At 44.4% G+C, this 13,270-nt stretch overlaps 1 protein-coding gene across 1 annotated transcript in view; it reads left to right on the top strand.

Annotated features, from left to right (window-relative positions):
* TTLL11 (tubulin tyrosine ligase like 11) overlaps positions 1 to 13,270 on the top strand; it is a 264,768-nt gene that overhangs the window by 54,517 nt on the left and 196,981 nt on the right. The window contains exons 2-3 of the mRNA XM_018055721.1: positions 4,985 to 5,081; positions 12,627 to 12,760. Coding sequence (XP_017911210.1) covers positions 4,985 to 5,081; positions 12,627 to 12,760 — 231 coding nt within the window. The remainder of the gene's footprint in view (positions 1 to 4,984; positions 5,082 to 12,626; positions 12,761 to 13,270) is intronic.

Here is a 13,270-nt window from a genome sequence, read left to right as displayed (position 1 = left end):
CATGACAAGGGTGTCTCAGGTCAAACCTCTCTGCTGGCAGACTAGATTGTGTGACAGGATTATCCACACTCTTGCTACTATGTACATAATCAGGACTGCTGACCCCCGCGTGACTTTAAAATTTCCATTTGTCTCTATGTGTAACAAAAGGTATATAAACAAGTTCAGTTCAGTTCAGTCGCTCAGTCGTGTCCGACTCTTTGCAACCCCATGAATCACAGCACGCCAGGCCTCCCTGTCCATCACCAACTCCCGGAGTTCACTCAGACTCATGTCCATTGAGTCCGTGATGCCATCCAGCCATCTCATCCTCGGTCGTCCTCTTCTCCTCCTGCCCCCAATCTCTCCGAGCATCAGAGTCTTTTCCAATGAGTCAACTCTTCGAATGAGGTGGCCAAAGTACTGGAGTTTCAGCTTCAGCATCATTCCTTCCAAAGAAATCCCAGGGTTGATCTCCTTCAGAATGGACTGGTTGGATCTCCTTGCAGTCCAAGGGACGCTCAAGAGTCTTCTCCAACACCACAGTTCAAAAGCATCAATTCTTCGGCGCTCAGCCTTCTTCACAGTCCAACTCTCACATCCGTACATGACTGCAGGAAAAACCATAGTCTTGACTAGACGGACCTTAGTCAGCAAAGTAATGTCTCTGCTTTTGAATATACTATCTAGGTTGGTCATAACTTTTCTTCCAAGAAGCAAGCGTCTTTTAATTTCATGGCTGCAGTCACCATCTGCAGTGATTTTGGAGCCCCCCAAAATAAAATCTGACACTGTTTCTACTGTTTTCCCATCTCTTTGCCATGAAGCGATGGGACCGGATGCCATGATCTTCGTTTTCTGAATGTTGAGCTTTAAGCCAACTTTTTCACTCTCCTCTTTCACTTTCATCAAGAGGCTTTTTAGCTCCTCTTTACTTTCTGCCATAAGGGTGATGTCATCTGCATATCTGAGGTGATTGATATTTCTCCCAGCAATCTTGATTCCAGCTTGTGTTTCTTCCAGTCCAGCGTTCCTCATGATGTACTCTGCATATAAGTTAAATAAGCAGGGTGACAATATACAGCCTTGATGTACTCCTTTTCCTATTTGGAACCAGTCTGTTGTTCCATGTCCAGTTCTAACTGTTGCTTCCTGACCTGCATACAGATTTCTCAAGAGGCAGGTCAGGTGGTCTAGTATACCCATCTCTTTCAGAATTTTCAACAGTTTCTTGTGATCCACATAGTCAATAAAGCAGAAATAGATGTTTTTCTGGAACTCTCTTGCTTTTTCCATGATCCAGCGGATGTTGGCAATTTGATCTCTGGTTCCTCTGCCTTTTCTAAAACCAGCTTGAACATCAGGGAGTTCACAGTTCACGTATTGCTGAAGCCTGGCTTGGAGACTTTTGAGTATTACTTTACTGGCATGTGAGATGAGTGCAATTGTGTGGTAGTTTGAGCATTCTTTGGCATCGCCTTTCTTTGGGATTGGAATGAAAACTGACCTTTTCCAGTCCTGTGGCCACTGCTGAGTTTTCCAAATTTGGTGGCATATTGAGTGCAGCACTTTCACAGCATCATCTTTCAGGATTTGAAGGAGCTCAACTGGAATTCCATCACCTCCACTAGCTTTGTTCGTAGTGATGCTTTCTAAGGCCCACTTGACTTCACATTCCAAGATGTCTGGCTCTAGATTAGTGATCACATCATCATGTTTATCTGGGTCATGAAGATCTTTTTTGTACAGTTCTTCCGTGTATTCTTGCCACCTCTTCTTAATATCTTCTGCTTCTGTTAGGTCCATACCATTTCTGTCCTTTATTGTGCCCATCTTTGCATGAAATGTTCCCTTGGTATCTCTAATATAAGCAAACCTGAAAATAAAGAAAATGGATCAGTTTCTGGAAAAGACTGATTCCCCCATGTCATTCTTTCTTGTTCTCCGTTTTTCTGGCTGAATTCCCATCTGGAGCGTGGGTGCTTGCCAAGCCTGCTAATTTTGCCCTGGCTTTTAAGATCCACGCAAGAGGGAGTCCAAGGAGGGGCACTCTCCGCTCTTCAAGTGGGCTCCAGTGGCCTACGTAGGTGGTGCAAGCTACTTGTCTCAAAGCTTTATTGGGATCCCACATAAACCAAGTTATTCAGCCTCTTTTTCTCCTCTAATTTTCCTACTACAGTATTCCTTTCTAATCTCTCTTATACTTCTAATTAAATAGCTTTTTTCTAGGACACCAACTCCGTCTCTGTTTCGAATTACTCTGGATCCACCAGGGCTGGACCTGGCACACTTTGAGTAATGTTGACATCTTAATAATATGAAGCCTTCTCATCCTTGAACATGGGATATCTTTTCACTTATCTGTGTCTGCCATTTCTTTTGGCAACATTTTGTAATTTTTAGTGTACAAGTCTTTGTCTCCTTGGTTAATACCTAGTTATTTTATTCTTTTTGATGCTGTTGTAAATTGAATTGTTTTCTTAATTTTCTTTTTGGATTGTTCATGGCCAGTATATAGAAAAACAACTGATTTTTTTGGTATTGGTTTTGTATCTAGTAACTTTGTTGAGTTCATTTATTGCGTGTGTGTGTATGTAATCTTTAGGATTTTCTATATATAAAATCATATCATCTGCAAACAGATAATTTTACTTCTTCCTTTCCAATTTGGATGTCTCATTTCTTTTTCTTGCCTATTGCTCTGGTTAGAACTTCCAATACTATGTTGAATAGAAAGTGGCAAAAGTGAATCTCCTTGTCTCCTTCCTGATATCAGAAGAAAAGCTTTCAGTTTCACCATCGAGCATGATGTTAGCTGTTTAAGCGGTTTTTCAAAGGATCTTAAAAAGACATGGGATTATGAGATGCTGGTTTGGTGGTTTAGTTGCTAAGTCATGTCTGACTCTTGCAACCCCATGGACTGTAGCCCACCAGGCTCCTCTGTACATGAGATTCTCCAGGCAAGATGGAGTGGTTTGCTATTTTCTTCTCCAAGGGATCTTCCAGACCCAGGGATTGAACCCCGGTCTCCTGCACTGCAGGCAGACTCTTTACCAACTGAGCTACCAGGGAAGCCTGAGAGATGAGATGCTGGGACCTACTTAATATTGTGTTTCTCTGTTTTTTTTCAGCACTGAGCAAAGTGCCTGGCACATAAAAGTTATTGAATAAATTGATTTAGAAAAAGACAGTTTCTCAAAACTGAATGAGCTAAGGGCTCTCTGAATAAAATGTTGACTTAGAAATCATGAAAGTGTCAAGGATTGAAAGGCGATCCTAAGGGTGATAAGGATTCTTAGGCTATCCACTGACGTGGAGCAGGTGTTGATCCCACAGCGTGGGCAGCAAAGCCACTTGGATCCTAGTAAATGTTGCTTGGATAATATGCTTTATAGAGGAACCTCCTCATAAAGTTATTTTTCCCTCTTCTATATTAGTACTTAACAGCTGGAAGACAATAACATGTGTTTTATCTCCTTGTATTTATGACTGCCGAATTAATAACTTCAATCCACTGGATACAAAGAAAATGAGTGAAGTGCTATAAATTATAGATGGAAGTTGTTAATGCTAATAGAGTGTGTAACATATGCCTCACTTTGGCACAGTTTTGAGACAATGTGAATGATTTAAAGGGCTTGAGTCTGTTTGCCTTCATTTTAATATGGAATCATTGGGAAGCATTGAGTCACTGCCATTTCACTGGTAACGCCATGTTCTTTCATTGGAACGTCACCCTCTTAGCCTGGAGTGAATAAAAATCCTGATTAACTCTAGTCTTAGGATGGGAAAATTGGATGCTTTTACTTAATATGCTGATATTTCTCTTCATTTGGACTTCTAACAAGTAGGTTCTAAGTATGAACTAACATGTCCTCGCTCTTTTCCCTTAAGGAGGGTCGAGTGACGCATTTAAAAACTACATGGTGTAAATGCAGAGCTTGTTGATAACTGGGAGAGGAAATAAGATGTAGAAAGAGCAGGCCCTTTGGTCTTAGCAAAGGATTTTCTGGTTGCAAGTAATTGAAACCCTCTAGCTTGCACAAAGGGGATGCATTCTAAGGGTATGAGACTGCCTCACAGGATCCAAGGACAGAAGGGACAGTGGGGCTCAGAAGGGCCTGGGCCCAGGGTCTAGAAGCCCTGGGAACTGAGGTCACTCGGTCTGTGTCGCCAGGGCCACATGGCCTCGTCTCTGCTTTTCTCTTTGCACCTGCTTCTTTCTCCTCTCCTAGTAGACTGGCTGCCTTTGCTTCTCTGTGCACATGGCCAAGCACAGCTGCCCGGCTCTGGCATTTGATGACTTTCAGTTCAAGGGCCGGCCGAGGCTGCTGGGCATCTCTGATTTCCATATTCCTGGAAGAGAGAATCTGGTTATCTCATCATGAGTCAGAGGACTATTCCTGGTTTGTTCATTTATTCATTCAAAAAGTCTTTGTTGAATGCCAGGAACAGTTTTAGGCACCCGGGAATACATCCTGCCCTTGGGGACTGTGTATGTGTGTGTGTGTTGAGAAACAGAGGGAGAGAGAGAGAGGTTGTGAGAACTTGTTTTAGGGGCACCAGTTTGCACATTGCAGTTTTCAGAGAAAGAGAAGTATGGTTTGGAATTCAGATAGACCTGGATTCAGATCCGCCTGTTACCAGCTCTGTGAAGCCTTGGGCGTGTTGCTTGCCTCTCTCATCCCCGATTTTCTCATCAGTGAAATGGGTATCATCCTTTCTAGAATGGTTATGGGGATTCTAATGAATGAGTGCCTGTAAAATCACTTGTAGAGTGCCAGCCATGCTGAATCAGAACCCTGCCTCTCAGTGGTCATGACCCTGTGAAAGTTACTTAGCCTGACTGAATTTGTTCCCTCCCCTGTAACACAGGGAAGAATGTCAGCAACTTCACCGGCTTGTTACAAGCATTCAATCACGTGATGTGTGCCAGGGCGCGGGGAATCAGTACAGAAGAGACACTCAGGGCAGTAGTTAATCACATTTCCCCTCTTTCTTCCAGTTCCCATTTGGCCGACGCTTGCCTTGTGACATCTACTGGCACGGAGTTTCATTTCACGACAATGACATATTCTCCGGTCAAGTGAACAAGTTTCCAGGTATCTACTGTTATTGCTGGCATTTAAAAATGTGTCTAGGGCTGAATCTCAGGGTAAACTCTTGGACAAAACATGCCAGTGTTTTGAGATAAAACTGGAGAGCTCTTAATTGGGAATGGCTGCCACTGTGCTGTGATCTTGGGAGGGAAGATGATCAGGACTTAACCCACCAAGGGCTTAAAGACTGAAAGTTCCAAAATGTGAAGAGATCAGCTCTTCTGGTCTATTTCCACTGATGGAAGAACATGACTTTCACTTTGGGGTTTTTGGTATAATATGGGTGTGTCATGAAGGGACGAGGTTTTCAAAATGAAAAAAACTCACCATAGTTTGTGGAGCATTTCAATGACTCAGTGAATGTGGGCTCTGAATGCCTCTATGTGTGTGGCTTTCCCTAGTAGACCACGAGCTCCGGGGAGGGGCCATGACTCCCGCACCTCTGTAGATTCCTGTGGCTCCTGCAACCCTTCCAGACACACCTGAGGTGCTCTGTAACTGCCTTCTCACTGACTGACAGAAACTCAGAGGCAGCCCCTGTTTTATGCCTATCGCAGGGAATGAGAAAGCCTGACATTAAAGCAATAAAATGAACCATTTCCCCTACAGAGTTAGTCTAACATTAATAAAAGCTTCATGATGCACTAAAATAAATAAACAGACCATTTAAATTTCTAATTAATTTGCAGGAGACAGAGGTTCTAAAATTCCGGGACTTTGTCCCAGAAATGGGATTCACAGTTGCCATTTCCTTTAAGTGTCATGTTTGGAGGTATTGTTTTAAAGTCAAAATGCAGCATCTCCATACTGGGAACAGGATGTTTGGACAGCCTCTGTCTTTATACCCTGAGGGCATTATCTAGTGAGATGATTATCTAGTGAGACTGCATGGGAGACTTGGTGCCAGATAAGTGCCACAGCCAACGACACTCTGAGACCTCCCCATTCCACTCCCAGCCACCCGATAACTTCTCCTTTTCCTTTTAATCTCTTCCACCTTCTTCTGCCCCGATTACTCTTCATTATTGCCATTGGTTAAGTGAAGAGGAGAGGTTAAGGTGAGTGGGAGTCTGTAAGGAGAAATGAACATTTGGTTAATCAGGGTATGATTTCAGCAAAAGAGATGCCACTCATTTTCAGAAATTTTTACATAAGACACAAACCATATAGAATACGATAACAGATAAATTTTTAAAAGAACAGGGACTTCACTGGCAGTCCAGTGATTTAAGACTTTGCCTTCTAATGCAAGGCATGCAAATTAGATCCCTGGTTGAGGAGCTAAGATTCTCACATGCCTCGCAGCCAAAAAAAAAAGAAAACATAAAAACATAAGCAATACTGTAACAAATTCAATAAAGACTTTAAAAATGGTTCACATTAAAAAAAAAGAGAGAGAGAGAACATCACCCTGAATCCCATTCCTCATTGAACGAAACCATGAGGTGAATATTTCTATTTATTGTTGCTTAGTTGCTAAATCGTGTCTGACTCTTTTCTGTATTTATTTCCTCCCAAACCTTAATCATGTTTGTGTATCATCTTTACATAGTTCCCTGACTATAAGATGTTTGCTCTAGTGTTTCATTTATGCTTATTTTTAAGAGGAGAATCAACTGATCTTTTCCTTTGGCAGTCCATGCCACATCGTTAAGAAAATACCTCTCAGAAAACCCAATTTCCATACAGTGGCAGGTTATATTATGTCCACTAGGTGGGGGGGTTCAACTAAGCCAACCGACTATCACAGGCCCCTTGGCTCAGATTCACTTGGAAGGACACAGGACAGGAAGCACAGCTTGCCAGCCAGTCAGTGTCATGCGCTTCTTTTTAGCTGGGTCTTTGCAAGGGTTCCAGAGCTAAGTCTTTGGCTCCTCCAGTGAGCGCTCAGGTGCAAGGAGACACGATCCACGCTGGTGGCCTTGACTCAGAAAGCCTGTGGGAGCCAGTAGCCCACGCGGCTCCTCCATAGCGTAGCTTCCAAGGTCCCCGCCAGGGTCTTGCTGTTACAAGATTCATTCCACGCAGGAAAGCCCGGAGCTATGGCTCCTGACAAGGTATTTATGCGAGATGCCAGTAAGTGATCATTTTAACCATATGCTCTGTTGTCTAGTCACAGAGCTAACTTTCCCCCTTTATTGGTTTCCTGGGGAACAGAGCTAGAAAATTAACTCAAGATCAGATAGGTTCTTGGAGGAGGCAGGGTTTTGTCTGAGGACGAGGAGAACTCTTGCACGGTTTTAATAGGATAGCTATTATTTTCTCTATCTGGCTGCTCATAAACATGACTTTTGGGGGACTTCCCTCGTGGTCCAGTGGAAGAATCCTTCCAATTTGGGGGATGAAGTTTCGATCCCTGGTTGGGGAACTAAGATCCCACATGCCATGGGGTAATTAAGCCTGTGCAGTCTAGAGCCCATGTTGCACAAGATAGAAGGCCATGAGCTGCGATAAAGAGGCTACACGCTGCACCTGATGCAGCCAAATAAAATAAATAAATAGATATATATCTTTTTGAAAAAAAGATGACATTTTAATGCTACTAACAGGACTCACTGTGATATTCAGAGAGCAGAATTTGGAAGAAAGCAACTCTTTGAATGAGGGCAGAGTTCCCAAGACATGAATCATCAAATGAGCTTCATTGACATTTTGCCCATTTGCTCTTGTTTCATCTGATGGCTGAGAGCAGGAAGGAAGGAGTCGCTATAGCTTTTAACATTTGGGATGCAGATAGAAATACAGGAAAAATTACCTTCAGAGGACTAGTTTCACTAGAGGTGATAAAAGAACATTCATTCTAATGAAGAACGCTCACCCCATCTCACATTCCAAGTGCCACTGATAGGAACATACAATTATCCTCTTTACTAACACCAGCTAATTAGCTTTAATGACAAAGAAGGCTCTGGAACCTCTAGGCAGCAGACTAGTACTGCCACACTCTCTGCCCTGTGAAAGACAACATCCTGAGCGACGATTCCAGAACTGTTCTCAGGTTGGTGTCCACACTTATCTTCTGTCTCTGATACATCCCTTTATTCCAAAGCTGCATTTCATATGCATCGTGTATTACTTACAGCAAGTTCCAGAGGACGTGCCAGGCAAGGATAAGCACTGCACATGCTGAATAAACTGAAAACTTTTGGATAAACATATGGAAGTAATTTATTTTGTTCATGTCAGCATGTTAGATTTTAGCCACTTTTCTATGGGCAATTTCCTTCAAGATATGTTATTACATCTTAACTGATGAATTAAGACTTTCACTAAAAATAATCTGATTTAGATAGGTCTTTGCTTTAAGAAAGCCCAGAACTGTCATTCTCGACTTTACAAACAACGGGTTTTGTTTTTTCTTTTGCTGAGTTGCCGGCTCTGGAATATATGACAGCACGTGGCAGGTGGTGCTTCAGAGCCGACCATGAGGAGGGGGCTTTGTCAGAGAAGGAGGGGGCCCCAGGGAGAGATCTCTGGGGGTAGCCATCTGCTACTCTCTGGTCTGGGCTAGGGATATAAAGACAAGGAGAAACGCGTTTAAAGAGAGAAGTTAAATACGAGGTAAGTGCTATGCCAGAGGAAGCTTGGGGTGCTGTAAGAATAAGGAGCAAGAGCACGTGACCTGACCCAGATTTGCCTGGGGGGAAGGTGGGGCAAGAGATCCTGAAGAAGAGGATTGCAAATGTGAACTGAGCCTTCAGGGCTGGATAGGCCTGACCACCACACTAGACAAGGGTGCAGAGGTGGTGCAGGAGTGTAGAGTGATTTGCACGTTGCTCGTGCAGTGAAGGGCAAGTGGCCCGTGGTCGTTAGAAAGGGTCACGTGTGATGGGACAGTGGGGAGGTGAGAGGCAGGGACCAAGGTCACAGGGAGTCACTGAGAAATTTCCAAGCTAGAGAGTGACACGGGCCGGCGTGCAGTTGGAAAGAGGGGATGCACTGGAGGTGGGGGTAGCGGAGTGGGGGCGTGGAGAGGCTGAGAGAGGAAACAGCTAAGAGGCTACTGTATTTTTCAGAATCTGAAAGTATTGTTTGCTGCTTGATGGTTATAATGTGTTTTTGCCAAGAATTATTGTTATAAACAATACTTTGATTGAGTAGTACTCCCAGCATAGCTCACATTATGTTTTGTTTTTAATTTGGATTAACTAGGTCTGTGTAGACAGGCCGAAGGATCAGACTGTTACACTTCTGTGTAGCTCCAGTGGGCTGAGAGGCCCCCACCTCCTGCCTGCACTGCCTCAGGCTGTGAGACTGCAGTGAGGCAGACAGCAAAACCCAGGCTCAGAAGCAGTGGCAGGAGGCAAGCTTTTGGGTGAGAAGCTCTAGCCTGAGTGAGGGGTATTTCCCACGCGGTAGGGTAACGGCCACAATAAGGACATCTAAGAACAGACCTTCCTGAGAAGCCCAGGTAGACAGTCAGCCTCAGGAGAACCTGTTAGGGGCAGGAGCCCAGCCCCTGGGCTCAAGCCACAGGAGGACTCCAGCCCTTGCAGCGGAGGCTTAGGGGCAACATGGGAGGAGAAACATGGGAGATATTGGGCAAAGGCATCGCTGAGGCAGCCACTTAGGCACCAGGAGCCAAGAACTGGTGACCAACATTTGAGGACAAGCAATGGCACCTCAGAGAAATAGCTAAAATCCTCCTTATCTGGCCCTCCCTGGTGGTACAGTGGTTAAGAATCCTCCTGCCAATGCAGGGGACACAGGTTCTATCCCTGGTCCAGGAAGATCCCACATGCACCACAGCTCCTGAAGCCCGTGCACCTAGAACCCATGCTCCACAAGAGAAGTCACTGTAATGAGAAGCCCAGGGCCACAACCAAAAGTAGCCCCCACTTGCCACAACTAGAGAAAGCCCGTGAGCTGCAACAAAGACCCAGCACAACCAAAATGAATGAATAAGTAAATTAATTAATTAAAAAATATCCTCCTTATCTAGCTGGAGTACAAAGGAAGGGTCCCAGTGTTAGCAAAGGGGAGCTGGTGGTGGGACCCAGAGCTTCTACCTTAGGTCAGAATGGGTCCCAGAGCCTCGGGCAGGGGTCACAGGTAGGGGTCAGGTATTACAGCACCCTAGAGAAGGGAGGCAGAGTCTGCAGCCAGCAGGGTCTGGCAATGACCTGCCTCTGTACATGTTTACTCTGGGAACGTAAGCTCTGGCCCAGCTAGAAACCCAGCTACTCTTGTCAGCATCTTCCTGGGTGATGGCACAGCCCACATCTGACTCTGAGCTGCGGCCCCAGGCAGGGCTAGCTAGCAGCTTCCTCCTGGGGCCTAGTAGGGGCTCAGAGATACTGTCCCGAAGCACTAGGTGGGAACGCAGCTTAGACAAAGGTGTCAGTGGTAAGTGGATTGAGGGAGGTCTGCACTGCTGCCTTCTGGAGACAGGCGTTCAGGCAGGGTTAGGGGTGAGCTGTCTAGCCTGCTGGTCAGAAGCATCTGCGAAGAGTAGCCATGGCTTGTCGGGATGGCTTCTTATGTTGGCTGTTGTTTGTAGAGAACTACCTGGAGACAGATCCAAGTGTAAAGTCAGAAAACGGGTCTGTTAGCTGGTGTGGGGGAGAAGCGATCCACATGACAGAAGGAGCCATCACAGATTTCAGATGAGTGTTTGTTCAATTTGCTGGACACCGATTTCCATAGAACTTCTCTGGAGCGTTTGAAGCACACTCCTGTACTCAACAGCATTCCTATTTGTGTTGTGCGAGTCCTTCCACAGGCCGAGGGATTTCTGCAAGCAAACATTCCCTGCCGTTACAGGGCCATTAAAACGGGGAAACCCGCCCCAGCACTATTTGGCCCATCATGTATTTGCTGCAAGATGCTGTATTATAGGGAGCTTCCCAGATGGGGAACCCACCTGCCAATGCAGGAGACGTAAGAGACATGGGTTTGATCCCTGGGTCGGGAAGATCTGGTGGATCAGGGCACGGCAACCCACTCCAGTACTCTTGCCTGGAGAATCCCATGGACTGAGGAGCCTGGAGGGCTACAGTCCACAGGGTTGCAAAGAGTCAGACACAACTGAAATGACTTAGCACATATGCACACAGTATTACAGTCTGTTATGAAGGCTTTTAGTTTAATACTGAAACTAAAACTTGAAATTGAACTAAGCAGTCTCCAAAGAAGTTGGAATTTTGTGTACTTTGTGTTCAGCTCCCATGTTTGTAACTCAAAACTTCTAATTTTGTGGGGGAATGAAAGGAAAGAGCTCTAATTTTCTGAACTCATACCGATTTCTTAGAAGTTCCGAAAGTGTCCTCAGTGTTTTCTCTAATATCAGAGAATCCATGTTAGGGCACAGTTTATTAGTACCTTTAAAGCTCCTTCATTTCTTACTTAATCCTTCCCTATCTCCTTCTAAACAAGAAGTAAGAACCTGACATCTTCAAGCTGTGATCTTTTAGATTTTTGTTGCTCTTTTTAATATGCTGGGGGGAAGCAAGAAGTAGCTTATTAAAACCTTCATCTCAAACATTCACCCTCGGCTTCTTGAACATGGGAGTTTAGAGAAACCTCACGCGTTCTGACCCTGCCCATTGGAATGTGGTAATTTGGACAGGCCAAGCTGACGTGGAACTTTGTACTTCCTAGTAAAAATTACTTTGCTGGCAAATTTCAAGTCATTAATGGAGTTGTGTGGCCTCTTTTGGGGTGAAGGCCATTTTTAGTGTCCTTTATTTATTTATTCTTTTTGAGCAGTGATATTCGCCTTAGGAAGTAAGCATGCTAAAGTTTAATTTTTACCTGTTTGCCTAAAATTTGCTAAGATATATACAAAGTTCCTTTTTTTTTGGTCAGCATTTCTAAAGATGTTACAAGGAAAAAAATCTACCAGTCCTTTAACATGTTTTATAAGTGAGACTTTTCTATTCCCTCTGGGCAAATTAATGAGATCTGATCAATGTCAATGTCAGTACTTAAATAACTGAAGAACTCCTACGGTTTCCATTTTTTCCCCTTAAATTATACTGTAATATCCTCTCTACTTCCTGTCCTGATTTCAAGGAGACAGATTTTCTGCTGAAAGGTGTATATATTTTTCTACTTTATGCCTTTAATACTCATGAAAGATGAAAACAAAGCAACTTAATTAAGCTTCTCATAATGTAGCCAGAGTCCACTAGATAATATTCTCCAGGGTATAAGATGGAAAGAATCCCAGAGGTGTGTGTGGTGGACCAAAATTAAAGAGGATATTAAGTTTTAAGTGCAAGATATAAATTCTTCTCTTTATTCATTATCTAGGGGGCTGACAAAGAATGGAATAATAAACTAGGTGGAAACTCATTCTTTCAAATTGATGCTTCATTTTTACAAGGAGAAGAAAAAGATCTGTCTATTCCCTCAAGTTTTTCATTAATTTGGCAGGTCTTTCCAAACCCTGAATCACCGCTGCGGAGAACTACTCATACCTTTTTTAAAAATCCCTTCTGAAAAAGTGAATGTGTCGGGTGGGTGGTTTTAAAAGTCCCCAGTAATGGCTGTTTTATAGCTAGTGGCCCACTGTTGTTGAAACCCCACAACTTCTCTTCTCCCCAGGCATGACGGAGATGGTGCGGAAAATTACACTGAGCAGAGCCGTGAGAATCATGCAGAATCTCTTTCCAGAGGAGTACAACTTCTACCCTCGCTCATGGATTCTGCCTGACGAGTTCCAGCTCTTTGTGGCTCAGGTAGGTAGTACCCCATCCCCATGACGTGTAAATTCTATGACAGCTGCAACTGGATCCTGGGTCATGTGTGCTGGAAACTGGGGCAAGGGGTCCCTAGGAAGCTGAGACTGGCCCAGGGGGTGTCTTAACAGGACATAGCAGATATTGTAGTGATCAGGGCAGCTTGCAGAGTTGAACAGATAGGATGACAGGTAAACTGAAGAAGTGGGTCCTGACACCAGGAGACAGGCCTGAGGATGGTTATCAGGAGCTAAATCATGAAGTCAGGGCATTTGAAGAGCCAGGAAGACATAGAGGAAGCAGGTGGCTGAGCCCACAAGCGGACTGGGGCTGTTTGGGTGAATCCCAAAGATGTGGTCTCCCCGGTGTCTCGTGGTGTGAAACATGGGAGGTCAGGCTTTGTTTCAAGGCCAGTGAGTAGGTCTGACCAATGGGGAGGCGGGTGGGGGGGGGGTGGAAACCTTTTAAGTGTCTTGCTTTAAACTTGTTCCAGCATCAATTTTCCTGTGA

The sequence above is a fragment of the Capra hircus genome, chromosome 11, assembly GCF_001704415.2.
Source record: "Capra hircus breed San Clemente chromosome 11, ASM170441v1, whole genome shotgun sequence".
In the NCBI taxonomy this organism is placed as follows: Eukaryota; Metazoa; Chordata; class Mammalia; order Artiodactyla; family Bovidae; genus Capra; species Capra hircus.
Note: the sequence above shows the minus strand (reverse complement) of the source record. Positions and strands in the feature narration are given on the sequence as shown.